General features: G+C 40.6%; 1 protein-coding gene across 1 annotated transcript in view; it reads left to right on the forward strand.

The window, feature by feature from the left end:
- Positions 1-16877, forward strand: part of LOC138106401 (eIF5-mimic protein 1) — a 57692-nt gene extending 40815 nt beyond the window's left edge. Inside the window, exons 7-12 of the mRNA XM_069006952.1 lie at positions 874-983; positions 2807-2977; positions 3408-3554; positions 8142-8280; positions 14650-14772; positions 16421-16877. Of these exons, the coding sequence (XP_068863053.1) occupies positions 874-983; positions 2807-2977; positions 3408-3554; positions 8142-8280; positions 14650-14772; positions 16421-16449 (719 nt within the window). The 3' untranslated portion in view covers positions 16450-16877. The remainder of the gene's footprint in view (positions 1-873; positions 984-2806; positions 2978-3407; positions 3555-8141; positions 8281-14649; positions 14773-16420) is intronic.
- The last annotated feature ends 3184 nt before the right edge of the window (positions 16878-20061 follow it).

Here is a 20061-nt window from a genome sequence, read left to right on the forward strand (position 1 = left end):
GCCAGCTGTAGCATAGGACCATGCTTTTCAATATGCATTACCATTATCACTGCCTTCAGTAGCCCTGATGTTGGTATGGGTGTAGTATGGAGAAACATAACTGACCAAGAGGTGACTTTCCTCAAGGGTGAGCTGCAGCTCTGAGACCTTTCAGCTTCCTTCAGCTCCTTGCACTTGCTGCTTGCAGTGGAGAATCTGGAGCAGTTGTGGTGGTGGTGCAGCTCTAGGAAATAGGAGGTGTGGGTTTAATGGGTCATTAACTCCCATGGGAAATCCACAGCTAGTGGAGGTAGAGTTTGTTTGATTTAATACACAAAATACTAAGTTGTGCCTCAAGGAAAGAATTTTTTCACTTTAAAATAGTATTTGTGCCTGGTACTACTGGCTACTAAATGCCTCTTAGGAGGATATAGTACAGTCAGTCACCTTGAAGTTGCAAATTTATTTAACCTTACTCCAGGATTTGCTAAAAAACATTTGAAGATACATTTTTTAGTTCTTATTCCTGATTATCCTTTATTGTTTTGTGCCTTTGTTTCCTATTGATTTAATGCATAATTTTTCCTTTTGCATTGTTCTCAGTCTGTGAATTGTGAATGTAGGAAAAATAATTGCAAAGAAAATCTTTGAACAACTGAATGGAGATGGGCAATACCAAATGAAAAGATTTTCAAACAATCTAGCATAATTCAGAAAACTACTTTTGCAGTAAAGAAAAACATACATGTTTCAGCTCTATGTGTTTGTTTCTGTTGTCATAAATGTATTTTCATTCCATAGTCTTGTAACTTTTTTGTAACCTTGTACTTCTTACAGTCAACTCTAATTCATGTTGAAAATTGCTGAAACATGTTTTGTGCTATTCTCTAACAGGGATTGCAGCCTCCTTCGCTGTAAAGCTTTTTAAAGCATGGATGGCAGAGAAAGATGCCAATTCCGTTACCTCTGCTTTAAGAAAAGCCAACCTCGATAAGAGATTACTAGTAAGTACAGTATATTTTCAATAATCCTTATCTCTCCCAGGGAAAAAGAAGGAAATGAAATACAGATGGTAGTTTGCTGTAAGCATGTTAACTCCCCCTCAGACTCTGTTAGCATTTCTAAAATGTTTTGAAACATAGCAATATTGTTATGGCTGTAGCATTGATACAGGTTCAGGAATATTAAGAATCACATGTTTTTACATTCTGTCTCTTATTTTTCCTGTAGTCAGATGCCTTCTGAGAGACTGTATATATGGGGCTTGGGAATTAAGTAAATGGGTTTTTTTCCTAACCACTGCTAACAAAACATACCAGCAAATGGGCATGAAAAGCTCTATTTCTTAAAATGTTTTCCTTTTGTAAGTAATATATAAACTATAAGTAGTTATGATTAGAATGTAAGTTTCTGAAGTGTGTAGTGTAGTGAATGACTAGTAAGCAACTTTCTGCAGCAGTAGCTGTCTAGGTAGCATAAATGGTCCTGCAGTGGTGACAGCAGACCTAGTAGGTGCAGTGCAGGAAGGCTTTCAGCCTTAGGACTCAAAACCTGTGTTCTGAATTTGTAGCAAGGTATTCAGAGAATATATGAATATGTAGCAATTTCATGTGCCTTTTTTTCCCAGTGTCTTTCTGAAGATCATTTGGGGTTTTCTAATCGTCATAAAGATTGCTGCTGTGATAATCCAGTCAAATACACATCCTGTGTCACACTGCCTGGAGACTCAGCAGTGTTTTCTGTTTCTACCTCAATAATGTATAATTAAGCAAGTATCTTTCAAAAGTGAAGCAGCCTCCCACGCCCCTCCATCTCTTCAATTTGTACTTGATTTTAAGTGTCCAAGTTGTAAATAATTTGCCATTAGGCTGGGAAATGGGCGAATTACACTGTTTATGGGGGGCGGTGCAGGGGGGGAAGAAAACTGCATCTTATTTGTATTTCAAGCTTGACTGACTTAAACTTTCAGCTGTTGGCTCTCATTACTCTGCTCTATTAAACAACTGTAAAGTATCAGATGATGTGGCCTAGCAAAGATGCCTTCATGAAAATTTCTTCTTAATCTCATTAGTCAGTAAGTAAACAGATGGAGAGTCTCTAGCTTCTTTGTTAAAAACAAGTGCTATCCATCCCACAGATCATTGTTAAGACACCAAGAATGGATGGTAAGCAAATGCCATTGAATGCTTTCCAAGATGGGGCATTTAAAACTACTGTAGTAGTTTTTAAGAATAATTTTAACTTTTCTAAGTAGCTGGACTTTCATAAATTGACAGTGTCTTTAAACTAGAAATGCCCACAGGAATTAATGTTAACTGTACATAGTGGATTTTGTGATTTTTGTTAAATGATGCATTAATGGTAGGCCAGGGTGCCTGGGCCACTTATGTATTGTTGAATGTATTTTTATTAAGAGATAAATGTGTAGATGTGGTGGGAGGGCGTGATAAATGTGCTTTGCCTGTAATGGCTTTGCCATCTATTCCTTTCTACTTTCCCTACAAGACTCTTGGAATCTAGAAAAAGTGTTTTGAGCAATGTGTGAGGACTGTTTTGAGCAATGTGTTCAGCTCATAGCTATTCATAAGTACATGCACTTCACATGGAGTGGATGCTAGCTTATTTCCATAACTGGACATCATTTTTTCCCTCCATTACAGTGAAACACTGCTATATCAATGAAGTGTTGACTTTTCCAGTGTGGATACAAGCAGCGTTTTAAGTGAAGTAACAGGTTATTCCCACTGTTTATTCTTAAAAAGTGTTCTTTCCATTCTGTCAAGAGTCAAAGTTGGTTATTTAACAGAGAGCATTCCTGTCTTTTTAGGAACTATTTCCAGCCAACCGGCAGAATGTGGACCATTTTGCCAAGTATTTTACTGAAGCAGGTCTAAAAGAACTCTCAGATTTCCTCAGAGTTCAGCAGTCACTGGGGACTCGTAAAGAACTTCAAAAAGAACTACAAGAACGTCTGTCTCAGGAATGCCCAATTAAGGAGGTAAAAGTGGTTTTTTACAACTTTCTGTTTATATAATCATAATCAAAGGCTTAAATCAACATTTGGTAGAGAGCAATAGATTTCTTCTGTTTTTTGCTCTGTGTTTAAGACTAAAGCAACCAAATATCATCTGGATTTACAAGTGCAGATGTCTGTGGGGTGTGGGGGGCGTTTCCTTCATTTATGCTTGAGAACGTATTTCCTTTAATTGCATAAAATGTTAGGTTGGGGGGGAGGGACAAAACCTGTAGTCAAGTTATAGTAATGTCTCTAAATAAAAACATGCCAAATACTTCCTTTTTATTATTCTTGTTCTAATTCTGTTTCTTAATACTTCTGCACTGTGGTGTTAGTTGTAAATGACTACAAGTATTTGGAAAGTCAGCATAGTTTCTGGTTCATTGGAAATCTTCCTTTTTTCCTTCTCCAGGTAGTGCTTTATGTGAAAGAGGAAATGAAAAGAAATGAGCTGCCAGAGCCAGCAGTGATTGGTCTCCTGTGGACCTGTGTCATGAATGCTGTGGAATGGAACAAGAAAGAAGAGCTGGTTGCAGAGCAGGCCCTCAAACATCTAAAGGTGTGTGCATGGGTGAAGAGGAGAAGAAAGCTGTGAATTCACAGAATAAATTCTTTGGCTGTCAAGTTTTTACCTGTTTAAATCCAGGAGATTTAAATTTTTGAAGGCTGATGCTGAGCATACCAAGTGTTTTGTATAGTCTGACATCAGGCAAATGGATGCAAAACTGAGATAGTTCAGATCATTGAGTGCCCTGAGCCCCACAGTGCAGAGAGCCAGGGCAATCCAAGGTGGTCCCAGCCTGAGCACCTCCCCCTTGTGCTTTCCCAGGGTGCCAGGTCCTGAGAGGCTCCTTGCACTGGGGATGGGGCTAAGCAAGTGCTGGGACTCAGCCTGTTCAGACCTGACTAGTAAATCGGACTAGTAAGCCTGCAGGAACTGCCTTTGCAATGTCTTTGCCAGAAGCAAAGGCATTTTGGGAGCATGGTGGGGCACCTGCGCTGGCTTTGCAGAGAGCTGGTTAGATCCAGGCAGGATGTGAGGCCAGAATCTGGGGATCGGTTATTGCCGATGTTGGCTGTGGCAGCTGGATACTCAGCTGTCGCTGTTATTCCCCAGAGAGCGGCGAATCACCACACAAGTCCAGGTTGCAAGGTATGGCCGAAGTGACCTCGTTTAATCACCCATAACCTTTATAGCATGGTTCACACAAGAGAAATCACATGATTGGCCTATTGGCCCACCACCTGCCGAGGTGATAGGTTGAGCAGTAAGACACCCATTTCCAATTATTCTCACAAAACTGAAAACAATTCCACTGTTCTCACAACAACCTGCAGGTGTAGAAATGGTTTACATTTTTACAAACTGTTGTCCATACAGTTCTCATGAGAATGAAAGCTTTCACAGAGAAGCTGTGAGAAGCTGAATTTCTCTCACTGCTTTCTTATGAGAAAAAAGTTTCACAGGAAGATTCCTCTGCTAGCCCTTGCTAGCATCCACACTCAGCGACTTGTCAAGTGATAAGCCAGGAGCTGGCTTGGGACTGTGTGTACATACAGTGTGGCTACTCTCTGATCCAGCTAGTGCCCTTGAGGATGAGGGAACTGAATACATAGGAAGACAGGCCGCCATACTGCAGTACCACCATTGCATGTTGGTACAAAACTCTCAAGACCTTGGGATAGAAAAGAAACCCCAAACCAGTGCAGAGGCATCAAATCACTGCCATCATTGGTATTCCTGAAGTAATTGTGCAGTTCAAGACACTGGATCTGAGACCAGAGGCAGGGGCTTTTCAGCAGACTTAGTCCTTTGAAACAGGTAACTTATGACTAGAAGAATACTAACTCGTAGCCTGGGCTTCAGAGGTTTGCCTTGGAACAGAAGCAATCTGGGCTTTATTTTTTATGGTAAAATAGATCTTTCTTCATATTGGATGTCTCTCCATGGTTGGGTGTTCCCATGTTGGTTTAGCTCCTACTGCTGCTGTCCTTTTGTCTGAATTCCGTTTCCCAGTCAGTAATCCTAGAAATGCAGTTGCTTGGGATATTGTGTAGTCTTTGATGGTAAGACTGAATGCCTTCAAGTTTTCTCAAGTGGCTCAAATAGCAGTAGAAAGACAAGATAGTTTCCAGAGGGGGGCGAGACATTGTTTTTCTTGTTCTTTTGATGTAAAATTTGATTATCTCTCTTTGAGTTGTAACAAAGTATCCATTTAGATTTATTGTCTAGTACTGCAGGGCAAATTAACAAACACTTTATTGAATATTTGAACACTGGGAAAAGAGAAACATAGCTGGCTTTGTACAAATACTGTGGACTGGATGTTTAGTCTTATGTATCTCACTGATCCAAGCCATCAGCTATGTATATATCCCCACTGAAATTAGGTAAGGCATTTTGCCTATATAAGATAGGCATCTTTCTAGCTACATACACTTTCTAAAAGAGGACAAATTTGTATGGGGTATTTGCTATTTGCACTTAGAGGTAAGATTTTAATAGAAGCAATAGAAATAGAAATTCAGGCTTTGATAGCTGCTTCTTTACAGTTCAGTGCTCAAAAATGAAACAGCATTTTTCCCATCCTTCCTCTTTGGACAGGTAGAGACAGATCTTGGATCCTTCTCTTTGGGCTCTCAGCTACCTCAGTGTATGAGCCAGCTCCAGAAACTGGATTAGCAGTGTTAGGGTGATAGAGAGCTTAGTTCTGCGCCCTCCTCTGTCTCAATGTGCCAGGAAACAGTCAGGGAGTTGCTTTGACCTGGTGGTGTGATTGGGATGTGTATCAATACATACTTGATGTGTGACATGTCAGATGGTGGGATTTATTCTTGTATGGCTCTAGCTGACAGGTAACTTTTACAAAGCACATTGCCAGAGCTTTGACATCTGAGTACCAGTCTCTAACTTACCAGATTCTTTCAGTAAGGTGTACACAAGGCACCCCTGGAAAGATGTGTCAAAATACAGAGTATTGATCTAGTTTACAGATCTTAAAAAGGATGGGTGGCTACCTAATGACAAGGATGAGGCAGGCAGCCATGAACCAGAATACTCGGGCAGTGCAGTAAAAGTCATGTGTGCCATCCATATGGCAGGACCAGCAGGAGCTGACCTCAGGAGGAGACAGGGCAAGCTGTTCAACCCTGAATCTCACAGAATAAGCTCCTCATCGTCCCAGTAACCTCACTGTGACACTGGGGCTTAGTGCCTAGGCCACCTCCAATGCGGAGAAGAGATGTTCTCCATGGGTGGGGAGAATCTTCCAGACAATTCTCACTGGAGGCAAGGCTCTGGAGAGCTTCACAGCAGTGTGGGTGCTGACCCCCTGCTCCCTAACATGATGCAAATGGAAAAATAATGCCACTTGCTCAGCCACCTTTCAGAAGAAGGTTCCTTAGTCAGTTAGACATTTGTGAAACTCGTAACTGTGAGCCTGTACCAGTTGAGAAGTGAGGGAGGAATGCGAAGGGAATAAAGTCAGATGTGGCAAAATGAAGATAATTTACTTCCAAACTGAAAACATAGGATTTTTGTTAGTTACTTAATGTTTGTAGACAGCAGCACTTCACAAACATATGGATGGGGGTGAGTTCTGCTGAGGCTGTTAAATAAACCAACTGCACTGTATATTGCCCTGCCTCCCTGCAACTTGCCTAGATACCAGCTCCATGCTACAAGGGCTAAAAAGGGAAAAAGAGCTACTCACAGCCTGCACAGGTTTTTCAGTGCTCTTACCAAAGCACTGACATTGTTTCTAAAGATGTGGCTACACCTGCCAGAAGTGGAAAAACTTGGCCTCTGGTGTTAGCTATACCTAGCCATTTTAAGGGAGTTTCTTCTAAAAGTGCTAAGTAGCATCAGCCTGCTGAGCTGCTCGTTACTATTGTGGTTTTGTGCTGTCTTTTTCTGAAATAGCTGATAATTATTACAAAACACATTTTGGGACAACCTTTCAAATTTCAGTTGATTTTCATGTATTTTAGTAGTTATTTCCATGGATCATATTGGTAAAACCATCAGGGTTTAGCCCCTTGCAGAGAGGTGCTGAGGTTCATGTACTTTTCAACATGCCTATCAGGGCCGTGGGTGATGGGTGGTTTGTCACCTGACCAAGACCAGCAGCAGCCCTGGTCACTCAGACCAGAACTCTGTGGTATCAGGCCATTGCAAATGCAGCTGGAGAATGCCAAACTGGGGGTTACTGAAAACTAGGAAGAAAGGCTGAGCTGTTTAGTGTAAGAGCAGATGAAATAGTAACATACAATGTATATTTGGCTAGGGTTTCTGAAGATCAAAGGTAATTTGACTTCATCTCTGAAAAATGCTCTTAATATTAGCTTAAATTTAAGATTGCAGTCTTAGCTGGACTCATCACAGGCTAAGATGACAGGAAATTTGAGAGATATGGACATAAACACTAGCTTTTAAGGAAAGATATGGTCCTTCAGTGTAATTTTTTAGTTTTAAGATCTGAAATAGGAGGGGAAAATTGCATAACAATAAGTTTTTGCTTTGTTTTTTATTATATTAATCAACTCTAGGAAAAGATAATGAAATGTACCACTACTGTCTTGTCAGAGTAACATTAGCAGTTAATACTGTGCTTGGAAAATGTTGCTGTTTACCAGAGAAAAGGGTGTCATGGTACTCTTGATCGTGGTAATGAGAAAAAATAAGGACAGCTGATCACAGTTAACTTGGAATAATTTACTTTATTTCAGTTTCCTGGGACTTCTAAAACCCCTGTGAAGCTAGAGATATTTTTTTCATGTATTTCATCCTGGGATGTCTTACATTATGAACATCTGTAAAGTATCATTCCTGAATGAACAGAATGCTGCCTTGTGAAATGTATGACAGCAGTACTGCTGGACTGTGGGCTTTGTAAATTGATTTTACAGAATTCAGTAACTAAGTGGTACTGAATTTTAGTTTACAGCATGCAGGACATGCTACAAAAGATCATGGATATTTGTGTATATGCATTGTATGTGTTTAAGAAAATGCAGGATGCAAGTAAATCTAAGGTTTCAGTGAAACATTTTCAGGGATGAAATTCATGATGTTTATTCTAAAAAGTTTATTTTTATTTTAAGTGTACTGACATGCATTTTGTTTTTTGCCCTCTCTTCCTTTCAGCAATATGCCCCCCTGCTTGCTGTGTTCAGCACTCAAGGCCAGTCAGAGTTGATCCTTCTCCAGAAGGTACAGGAGTACTGTTATGACAACATCCACTTCATGAAAGCCTTTCAGAAGATAGTGGTACTCTTTTACAAAGGTAAATGTGTATAATTCACTGTTGTATTCTGTTCTTGGATTCTCAGTGCCAGCCACTCACCTATGATGTTTCACCAGGTAGTGCTTATGAGAAGGCTGTATTGGCATTGAAGTTTTGAAAACTTTGTGCTTTGATAGTTCAAAGGAGTGTGTGACTGCAGAGAAAGTCAAAACAATCCCTTCTCTCCCTCTGTTGCTTTCATCCCATGTTCAAGAAGCATGAGTAGGATCAAGTACTGTCCATTCAGTTCAAGTGCAGTTTAGTCCTTGTAGAAAACCAGTTCTAGGGAGACATTTCTATAAATTTCTGACAGATTTCAAAAGTATATCAGAGCTTGGTTTTAAGAAGCCTTGAAAGTGCAAACCCTCTTAGCAGGAAGATTTTTGAGGAGTTTGGAGTTGGGGTTTTTTTGACTCACTCCCTGCCAGAAGGAGCTTTCCTTATTATTCTTTCCCTGCCAATTTTTTGCAGGTACTATAGTTTTGATGGATTTAATTTTTATTGTGAAATTGACTTCTTCACAAGTTTATTCTGATCAGGTTGTCATAGAGACTAATGGTCTTTCACTGCATGTGATGGGTGGGTGCGAAACAGTTTGTTGTGACGTTCTTGCTATAAATAGTTAGAGGAGAAAAATCAGCAGGAGTAGAAACCTAATGTTGATCTTTGTTCACCCGGTTGAATCCAGGTACATGTTCAAGGCAAATGAGTTCCAACTGTTAAAATAATTTCATGGTTTCAGAAGGAAGAAGGAAGTGAATTGTGGATTTATTTCTATCCTTCTGTCAGTATAGTGTGGCCTCAATGATAAATGAAAAGCAATGCACCTTGTCCTTCTGCCCTCAAATTCTACAATTTGTAAATACTATTAATGACTGTAGAAAAGCTTGAAGCTGCAAGCTGCAGCAATCACTTGATTCAATTTTCTTTGGAAAAGAACATTTGCTTCGGACATGATGAATGAGAGGCGTAATTGCTCTGCACTCAGAGCGTAAGTGATGGTTACACCAGAAATAGTCTTGTGTAGGATTGACTTCAGAATTTTTGTAGATTCATTCCTGTATTAGCCTGCAAGAGCAACCCTGACATTCTGAAGCATTTAAAAAGAAAATAAATCACTGCATTGTATATTAACATGCTTGAAGAAGAACCCAGTTTCCATCTACTCTGCTCACCCCACGTGCTCTTGTTCTGACTCTGGAGGTTACTTGGGCAGGCTTGTTCATAGGGCTTCAGCCTCAAGACTTCAGCCTCAGCACTACAGGTGCCACAATTCTGTTCAGGATTGACATGATGTCTAGAGGAGTGTTTGGAACTACCATATGGCCTGTCCAATATGTGCTGTGCCTGTATTCCTGCTTGGAATACCTGGGACAGGCATGCTGCAGCACCTGCCTCTCTGCTGTCTGACGCAGCCAGGCGGCAGCACAGCTGCCAGCCCTTCCTGGCCCTGTTTAGGCTGAAGCTGGATCTGCCCTGTTTGACAGACCTGCTGCCTGCTGGCACTGCTCACCTGACCTTACAGCCCCTGCCATAGGGCCCTTCTGGGTGCTGGACATGGAGAGCATCAGCTCCATCTGGTTTTGGCAGCTTTGGAGTTAAACAGTGTCCATTAGGTGAGGACATGGTATTTTGTCAACCAGGGGAGATTGTGGGAGCACTAGGCCTTCAATTCCTGTTTCTTCCACATGATTCTATTGAGCTTTAGTGTCTCATGGTGTGGCTTGTGCAGTGCCATGCTGCCTGCCTCTTCTTTGCTTCATTGCTGGTAGATTTCATCCTCTCCTTCTCCCCAGTTCATATCTATCCACTAAAAATGAGCCATCAAGTCTTTTTAGAGACATACACTTCATTTAAATAACTTGTCAAAGACAGCATATCTTCTGTTTCCTCACAGCCAAGGAAAAAAGCCCTATAAAGCTGTTACTGGCTGTGCCAGTGGTGAGGGAACAGCAGACACCCTTGTTCCCCTTTCTGTTGTTCTTAAGTGTAACATGCACAAGATCTGGAGAGGTTTCAGGGTCCCTAATGAACTTCATCTAGTGACAAATAAAGGTATCTGAGTATCTGTGAATGGGCAGACAGAAATGCAGCTTTGTACCAGCATGAATGTGGACAGCTTGTTGCTTGTTACTCACTGTGAGGGAGTTCTTCCTGGGCATAAAAATAGTCAGCAGTGATGATAGGCACCTAATGCCAGTCACACTTTGACTAATTTAGTTCTATGACTACTCTCATCAGCATGTCCAACATCTTGCATCTCAATGCTTTCCATATTTCCATCATAAAATAGCCCTTGGATTACTTTCCTGTGAATTACCTGGAAATACTGAAACATGTTGACAGCTGGGGCTCATTAGCACCTAGAAGATCTTGAAAGCCTGTGGTGTTGATTTTTTAATTTATTATTCTGTCTCTAAACAAGAAGGAGCATCCACTTTTTCCCCAATGTAAACCCAAGCCCTATTTTCCCTTAAGTAGCAGCAGCTTCTTACCAGCTTTCAGGTGTAATTTGCAAAAGCAGTTCTGTAGTTGGTTAAAGCTTGTTGACATCATTATTATTATTGTTGTTGTTATTGTTATTATTATTACTCTACCCTTGTGTTCCTGAGACAGTATAGAGAAAAGTAAACTGTCCAGTTCTGTACTGACCCCTGGGTATGATGTTGCTTCTCTGGTTTTCACTTAAAGCTAGTACAATTGTTAATCTGCCAGCTGCATTTTGACCAAGATCTAAAAGTCAGTTGCAGAATAAGAATTGCTGAATTCTGAGTGGCACTCAGTTAGTTTGCCTGTCTCCTTGCTTACATTGTAAGGTGTATGTTGTTTATTCCTTCCTTCTGTATTGCAGTCTATCCCTTAACTGGTGGTAAAATAAGCACTGTTGGTACTGGATTACATGCTATATATCATATTCACCTGTTGATCCCCTTTCTTTTGTGTCCATCCTTGAAATTTCAAATATGAAATCTTGACACCATTGAAATTAAAAATCGTTCCTTTCATGAGGATCAGAATTTTACCCTTTGAACAGCAAACACAAAGCCTCTGTGTACTTTTTCATTAGAATTCAAGACAGCATTTACAAAATACAAAAAGGAATAACTGTTCACAAGTACATGTGAAGTAGGGCCCTGGTTTGAGGCATAATTAGGCTTCAGAGATACTCTTTTGCAGTACCGAGATACAGTAACCAAATGATGCAGACTGACCGAGGTTCTCAAACTCTGCAGGAATACTGCACTTAGAAGAATGGAATCTTCAAGTTCCACTTCATACAGGGGTTTTGGTTTTTGATGGATCACAGTTCTTCATTATTCAAGTACTTTTTTTCGGTACTTGATGCAAAATTTTCCTGGGAAAAGCCCAGAACAAACCAGAAGGGCCTTAACTGTACTGTGGGTGACATTCCTTGCATTGAAAGAACCCTTGCCTGAAGGCTCTGTTCTCCCAGCTGAGTTAGCTGCAATAGAGTTGAATTCTGCAGATTGATTGACTGTGTTGGCAGCTGCCAGGGTGTGCTTTTCCCTCTACTGCCCATGGCTATGTGGTTTAAGTTAAAAGCAGAAATTCATTTGAACCGGCTGATTGAGTGCAAAGCTGAGACCTGAACTTCAAGTAACTTTCCAGTTAACCCTGAAGAAAAGAGACTGGGCTGTTCCGTCTCTCTGCTCTGCAGCTTCTCCCTTTCATGAGGGACGTCCCTGGAGGCTCTGGCCGTGGGTGGTTTGAGTGGCAGTTGGCTGCACCTGCAGGAAAAGCAGCTCTCTGGGGCTGACATCACCTGGGAGTGCAGTGGAAATGATGTGCACACGCCCACAAACCACAGTGTTCAGCTTCAGCTGTTAAAATACATCTGTAATCAACTTTAATGAGGAATAACTATATATATACAAAATGAGTCATTCTCTTCATCCTCCTTCCATTTTCCCTTCCCACTGCTTCAAAGCAACTTTAGAGGTATGACTAACTACACCCTATCCTGCATGATTGTTGAATTGAGCGTCTTTGTGCTGATGGGAGAATGTCATCCCTTATGAGCACTGGAGGCATGAATGTATTACACATAATATTTCTTAGAAATGAAAGGAGCACTGCAGTTATCCTTTTTGTAGTTCAGGGCATTTTGTTCTTCTCTGTTGGGGTAGGAGGTTTATTGCCATGGAGTTAAATACAGGCAAATTTTTCATCTTCCACTCTTGTGAATGTTTTAATCTTTGAGGGACACAGAGAGATTACATGCTGCTTTTATCAGATTGGGGTTTTGGGAAGGGAGGGAGAAATTGCACTTTCCTCTTTGGCAACAAAAAAAACATTGAGCTTACAGGCTGCAAATCAAAAAAGCAGACTTAAGTCCTGTTTCTTTTGAACTGAGCTATGGTCCTACCTGGAGGTGCTTTCTTGTACAGTATCATAATGTGACCTGTAATACAGCAGTGGGCTTCAGCACTTTCTTCTATACAGCAGCTTCATACTTGTGAATGCCCACAGTGCCCCAGAGCTTGAGCTGGGGATGGGGTTGCTCTACTTGGGTTTTTTTGGTTGGTTTTTTTTTCTGAAATCTCTCCTGATTTTCTTTGCTGATCTCTATGTGTCATACCCTGAGTAATTTTGCAGATGTAGTGTGAGACTCTGAAGTGAATGTAATCTTTTCACATGCACTTCTACATTAAATTGCAGGCTCATGAGTCCATGTGAAATATTTTCAGGTTTGCTAAATTATAAATCCAGGTTCATTAAGTAATGCCTTTGAGCTGCTCTTAGGGACTACCAGCAAGTATTTAATGCAACATGTTTGAAATCTCTTTCTTGTCTCCAGCGTTTCTGTAACATTGGAGAAAAAGTTCCTTTTGGCAGGTTGTGATTTCAGGAAGACTGTGGCTCTGTGTGCCACTCGTAGGTTCACTGAGGACAATTTGTATTTACGGAAAAAAGCCTAGAGCCAGCTCAGTCCTGTTTTCCCTGCATTTTCTCAGCATTACTGTCAGCTGCAGAAAACTGCAGAAGAGGTTTTATTTTGGAAAAGTGCCTGAGAGACAAGGTAATTTCCAGTCACACACACTTACTAAATTCCTAATTTTCAGGAAGATTTCATATTCAGTTACTGTTGAATGTCTTGGAACAGTTTTAAGTTCAAACGTATCCCTGGTTGCTTCCATCTGTTTATTATTCAACAGCATATGTGAAATGTGCCTCCTCTGTCTCATTTGATCAGATGCTTTGGGGTTTTAGTGTCATTTATTTCAGTTTGTATTCTTCCCTTCCCTGCCACATCTGCTCTAACTTTAGGCTGAAGCAGAAGGTGATGGTTGGGGTCGGTGCTTTGGCAAGCAAATACCCAGTGAGTGGGACAGCACCAAGAAGCTCAGGGAAGCAGTGAAGTACATAAATGTGTTGATTTTGCAGAGCAGGGAGGGTAGTTTGTTTAAAGACAAAAAGAACAGAAATTTTAATGAGGTGTAGAAAGCTGTCTTTAGTCTTTTTATAGAACAAATACAGTTTGATTTTTTTGTTGTTGATGTTGTTGTTTGTTCTTGCCTCCTGCATTACGTAACTGCCAAAATGCCATTGTGGGTTCCAGATTTTGCCTCCACAGCCATCAATTACTGATATACTTGGCTTGGCTGGATCACAGGAGCTTTGTCCGGGGGCTAGAGGTCTGTTGCTAGACCTAAATTTGCATATGTTGGTAACAATAAGTGTCCTTGCTATTTATCAGTATTTCTTTATTCTGAATTGTACTCAGCCTCACGTCCTCACTGACAGCTATTTTGTTCCTGATGCTTGACATAAAAATGTTAGCTGTGCTGTCCATGCAAGTCAATCCCTTAAAACGGGTGGTCTGAATAGTGACCTTAAAACTTCCTAGTTAAAAACAATAGAAAACCTTTAGGGGAAAATGATTGCAAAAAATCCCTACTGGCTGTCTCTTAAGTGTTCAGTCAGGAGGTATCTGTCACTTTAGATTTCTAGAACCATGCATTCTGTGATACAACAGCAAGAAAAAGCATGGCAATTCTTATTGTGGTAACTTCCAAGCTGTGCAAGCTGATAATTATATTTCTTTTTATCCAGCCATCTTATGTGGTGTATTTAAAACAGATGAATAGAGAACTCTTCTTGGTGGAAGCACAATATTTGATACTTTATTTTAATCCTAATACATTACATGTTTTATTGCATCTGGAACCCATTATATGTATCAAATATTCTGTATTTGTAGCCTAATATAGATCATGCAAAGCTTGTTCCACTACAATCATATTAACTTTATGCTGCCTTTTAAAAATCTTTCTCCTCTCATGTTCGAAATCTGCTAATCTCTAAAATGTACATTTTATTTTTTACAAACACTGATCTGTATTTCAGCTGATGTCCTGAGTGAAGAAGCTATCCTCAAGTGGTATAAAGAAGCACATGTTGCTAAAGGCAAAAGTGTTTTTCTTGACCAGATGAAGAAATTTGTGGAGTGGCTGCAAAACGCTGAAGAAGGTATGGGTTCATTTGAAGAGCTATGGTAGTCTCTTTTTTTTTTTTTTTTTTCACATTTTAGTTGTACCAGGATATGAAGTATTCAGGACTTGAAATACAAAACAGCAGGCGTAACTGTCCCAGTTGTTTCCGGGCATGCCTAAGCCTAACAACACTTGCTGCTTTTTTAGTGATTATGGTGTCCCTGTGAAGTCTTTTTTTCATTGGGTACCACTTGTCTACAGATAAGCTCTTTTAGCTTCTGCAGGGAGGAACTCTGCACTGATGACAGCATAAAGTACCTTGGTGCAAGCACATGCAGCCAGAGTTTTCTGTCTCAGTGCCTTTTCTGCTATTATCATGTTTAATGGCACATAGCATGAGCTTGCCTGTGCCCTTCCTTGCTCTTGAAACTGGGTTTAGGTGAATGGTCAGGCTAAGATTATGTGGTCTCTATTTGCTGCTTTAAAATGGTTATTTAGAAGGGGAACTAGTTTCTTTAGTCCCTAACTTGGTTTTCCTCATGTTCTTCATAGGAAAATACTTGTACTGAATAAACAAATTATCTTCTTTTTGCATGGAAAAAGAATTCCCCATCAGTTGGGAAGATAAATCTATGTGTAATAGATAGAGATGAAATTATTAGTGTTCATTTGCATCAGTTTAATAAAATTAGTTTTATAAACTTGGAGGGAATATGTAGTAATGACAAGGAACAGATAAAACTTAGCAGCAATTCACATGTTCAGGTAGTAGCATAAAAATGGCAGCTGCTTTCACACTTGAGATTTTGGGTGGGCAAGCTTGGTCTCATTAAGCTTTTTTTTTCCCCTTTTAATTTTCTGCTTGTATGCCTTGGCTGTTCTTTATTTTTATCCTTTCCTTCATGTCCCCTCTGCCAGGTGTCCTTAATTACAATGTCCAGTACAAACAGAGACAAAATGTTTGTGTAAGAACACGCAGACCATGTTTGCTCTCAGAAATCTGACCTACACTGTAATATGTGTTGGCAGTGAGCCCTTTCCTGTCAGGTGAACACAGAAATACAATATGATTCAAAGTAGCTTTAGGTTACAAAACCAGCATGTGTATTCCTGCTTTTAAGTTACTTCTACTTCTTCTGCTCTGTTACTAAATGAACTTTATCTTACACTATAAAAATCATTTAAAAATTTGGTTTGTACAGGTTTCATACCTCCTGTAGGGTAACACTACTTTCTAGACAGGCTTGGATGGTGATGTCGATTGATATTTGCAGAGCAAATAGTTTTAAGGGTGCTTCCTGGATGAGAGCAGTACAGGCTACTCTTAGAGATTAGAAGAGTGAGCAACTAATGCTGAGCCTTTATTAAACTCAGCTCAGGTACACATTGTGTAGCTCTGTAGATGAGGAGCAGAATCACTCATAGCAATGTGGTGAAGATTTTAGTGACAGATGTGTAAGTGAAGAGCTCCACCATGGAGGGCGACAGAGCAAACCTTCATCTCCTGAAGCTGTGTGTTTCCTTCTTGTTTGCTCTGTTTGATCTGCCAACCTTTCCTAGGAACTACTAGGTGTGGGGAAAAGTTCATTTTCATTTTGGAAGGATATCCTGTTATTTTTATAGAATTACTCATGTCAGTGTCCTTGTGCAACCTACATGAAGTGTTTTACTTTCTTCTCTTCTAGAGTCGGAGTCTGAAGGGGAGGAGAACTGAGGTGGTTCCACAAAGCACAGTCTCAATCTAGGTTAATGCCAAATGCGCTTGGGAATGCCGTACTGTTCAAGCAAAGAGGCTTTACTTCAGTGTCATACAGAAAACTATAGACTAGACTTTCCTTTTGTTTAGAAGAATAAAGGTTTTTAATGGAGCCCTGAGGCATTAGATGCTTTACTTGGGACTCTACCTCTGGCTCATTGTACACTAACTTAGGCAAAGACATTCAGCAAGGAGCCATATAGAAAAAGTGAAATGAAATACTTATGGACTCCTTTTTATTAACGGTCTTTTTCAGGTACTATGGTATATGAACACTCCAATTTCTGTTTATAGAACCGTTTGGTCTGTGTTTGTAGCTCAATATTGGCTTGTGTATGTGATTTGACACCACCACATTTTTTTGAATAAATGGCTTTTATATCTTAGTTTTGTGATATTAGTGTGTATGTAAACTTCTGGCTTGCCAAAGTTTTTATTATTTTTCAAGTAAAAAATACACAGGAATGCCAACAGACCATTTTCATACTTCTTCCCCAAAAAAATCAGTGTTTGTAGCTAAGTGGTGTAGGGATCACCATCAAATCTTTATTCCCATCCTTACATACATCTTGGGACAGATTACCCATATTCCATAGCAAAGTCATTTTGTTCATTCTGTTGCTTAATTTAAAGAAAATGTACAGGAAGAAATCTGTGGAGTCCCAATTTTGCAGGTACAATTTATGCAAATGATATATAGATTAATGTGCTCTGCTCAGTTCATACTACACTCAGTTATTAGTGATTGCTGAATTTTGAAAGAGAAACCATCTCATTTTAGAAGTATTAGCTTTGAAACATGCATGACTAGAAGTCATTACATGTGAAATCTGAAATTTATTTACATCAGGTTTAGAAAAGAGAGACTTGTATTCTTTCAGGGAAAAGCATGACAGGGCATAGTCAACTAATGAAGTGGTATATTTTGCCATTAGAAACCAATAAGCTAACAGATAGTACTGATTTTTCTGAGGGAAAGTCAACACTTCATACAAACCACAGATCATGTGAGTGTAAGTGTCTTGTCTCAATATGTATCTAGCTTTACTGTAAACAGCAGTTAGCAAGTGGAAATCAAGTGCTGTTGAATGCCAGCTTTCCATCTAGTACAGCATTTATTTTTCTGACAGGTATCGATCTTTGGAAGGAGAAATACGTCATGGTGATGTTTCCAGTGACTTTGAGAAGACCAGAGATAGTAATATTAAAAAGCAGAACTGATGCATTAGCTGCATACTTTCCTTTTTGGTCCTTGTCACTACAGAAAATAAATTTGCTGGGCATGAAAACACATGCACAAAACTCTGCAGCTGTGACGTGGTAGTATTGAGTCATTGATATGCAGCCACTATTGCTAAAAACATCTTACATTCAAAATTGCCATTTTCTGAGGTACTAATGAATATTTAGTTTGGTGTACATAAACCCGGTTTTCTGTATAATCTTAAACTTAGTCTGATTTCAAAGGTGCTAATCTCGAGTAATTTGCAGAGATCACAATACCACTTCCCTGCAGTGAGACTGCCAGGGAGAGAGAGCCAGGCGCTGCTGGCTGCGGGCTGGCTGGGCCATCTGCTGGAGACAGAAATCATCGGCTGCAAGAGGCACTGTGAGGCCACAGGCGGCAAATCTGGGGTGCCTGCTGCAACTGTGCCCCCAGCATACTGTGGGTACGAGCACAGCTGAGTGGAACCACTGCACTGAAGTTCAGGTGCCTCCAAGCCAGGCACCCCAGCTGCACCTGGTAATTGTTTCAGGTCCCTGCCAAGTTGAGATGTTCTGTGATTGCTGACTTAGTTGTCCCAGCTCCATTTATAGACGTGGTGTTGGAGAGAAATGGGTGTTTTTAGCACAGGGCTGCTGGCCAAGTTGAGACTTGTGATTTGGAGCAGGGTGAGGAGTTGCACTCTGGGCTGACAGGAGTTGTTCACTTTTCAGTCACACAGTGCCCAAAGCCCTACATCTTTTGTGTTCATATCATGCCTAATGTGTAGCTCCTGGGAGCCCCTCTCAGCTTGCCCTTCCCCAGCAAAATTATTAGGTACTAACAGTTTCTGAATGTAGTTTTCAGGAATTTTTCCCACTTACTCTCTGATATCAGTTCAGATGGGAACTTAAATGTGTTTTTTCGTCCAGCATTTCACATATATGCTGGTAACTGAACTAGATAGGGGCACAAATACAAATAGATCTGGTTTGCATCAGACTGAATGTCAGTACAAAAGCATGTAATGATAAGGTTTTTCAAGAAACCTGTAGATTAGAAGCTGGGCAGAGCTTTTGATGTGACTCCCTTCAGGCAAAATGCCCTTCCCTGGAAGCCTTCACAGAGTCTGCTTTTCAGTCAAAAATGTTCCTAACCCAAGGCATTTCTTCAACACAACTCTTGAATTAGTGTTTCTCTGCTAGAGAATCAAAGCTACAGTCAGTCCCAAATATATATTTGTAAATACAGAATCAGTTGTCTTTTAAAAATAAAAATAAAAGTATACTTCATAGAAAATGTGCTTCACATAATATATTGCATTCAATTTTGAAACTGCAGTCTTAATGTCAGAACTGTACGTCTTTTACTTGACAATAAATTGAAATAGGGTGCACCTTAAATGGGGATTCCTAAATTTGAAGGTGATTCTTCTATTCTGGCCTCTCCCTTTTGAAATCATGCTGAGGTTTTAACTAAGAAAGCCAATTATATTGCTTTAAAACAATCCTCTGGTGTGCAAGTGCTCTCCAGGGGAGAGACTGCATCATCCTCGGGATGCAACAGTGGGGTTTTGCAGTGAGGTTGGTTAAAGCGCTGGTTGTGAATCTGAAAGGGGCTGACACAGTTCTTATTTCTTCCGGCTCCAACTACTTAATTGCATTGGAGGCTTGTCTGACTATGTCAAGCCCTATGCAAAGGGGGCTTCCACCCCCTTGCAGTCAGTAATCCCACAGATCACAAACCATCATTGAGCTGACACTCCCTGCATTGTTTTCAGCAGCAATCCTGCTTCACCCTTACTATGCTTTGGCCGATAGAGATTTATCCCCAAGAAGGTGATGACCTGCTGTGCCAGCATCACCCTTTTCTGCCTGGCCAGCATATCCCAAACCCAGCAGCCAGACCCGTGCCAAAAGGAGTGATGGAAAACTCCCGGACCTCATCCCTAGGGCAGCTGCAGGCTGGCTGAGCAAGGAAGGCATTTAACACCCAGAGAAACCAGTATCTGCCAGGTGAGACTGCTGCGAGATCCCAGGGTCCACTCCATGACCACACTTGAGAGAGGGAGGGATACGTAGGTGGCTTTGTGTGTGTGCACAATTAGGATTTTTCCACAAAAATGGCTGTTGAAGCAACGTAGAGCCATTTTCTCAAGTCTTTAAAAGCCCTCCCTCTCCCCAGTCTATTTAGTGACAAGGTAGTGTTAAACAATGCCTCATAAATGGGTGGGTGTGGGAGTCGTGTTTTCCTTCGGTGCTGCCATAATCCACAGTTTAAGAGGCAGAGCTCTGATCAGAACAAACACCCATGAACTGAGCGAGCAGCACTGAGGGACTGATGGACGGGGGGGGAGTGTTGGAGGC

The sequence above is a fragment of the Aphelocoma coerulescens genome, chromosome 2 (genome assembly GCF_041296385.1).
Source record: "Aphelocoma coerulescens isolate FSJ_1873_10779 chromosome 2, UR_Acoe_1.0, whole genome shotgun sequence".
Lineage (NCBI taxonomy): Eukaryota > Metazoa > Chordata > Aves > Passeriformes > Corvidae > Aphelocoma > Aphelocoma coerulescens.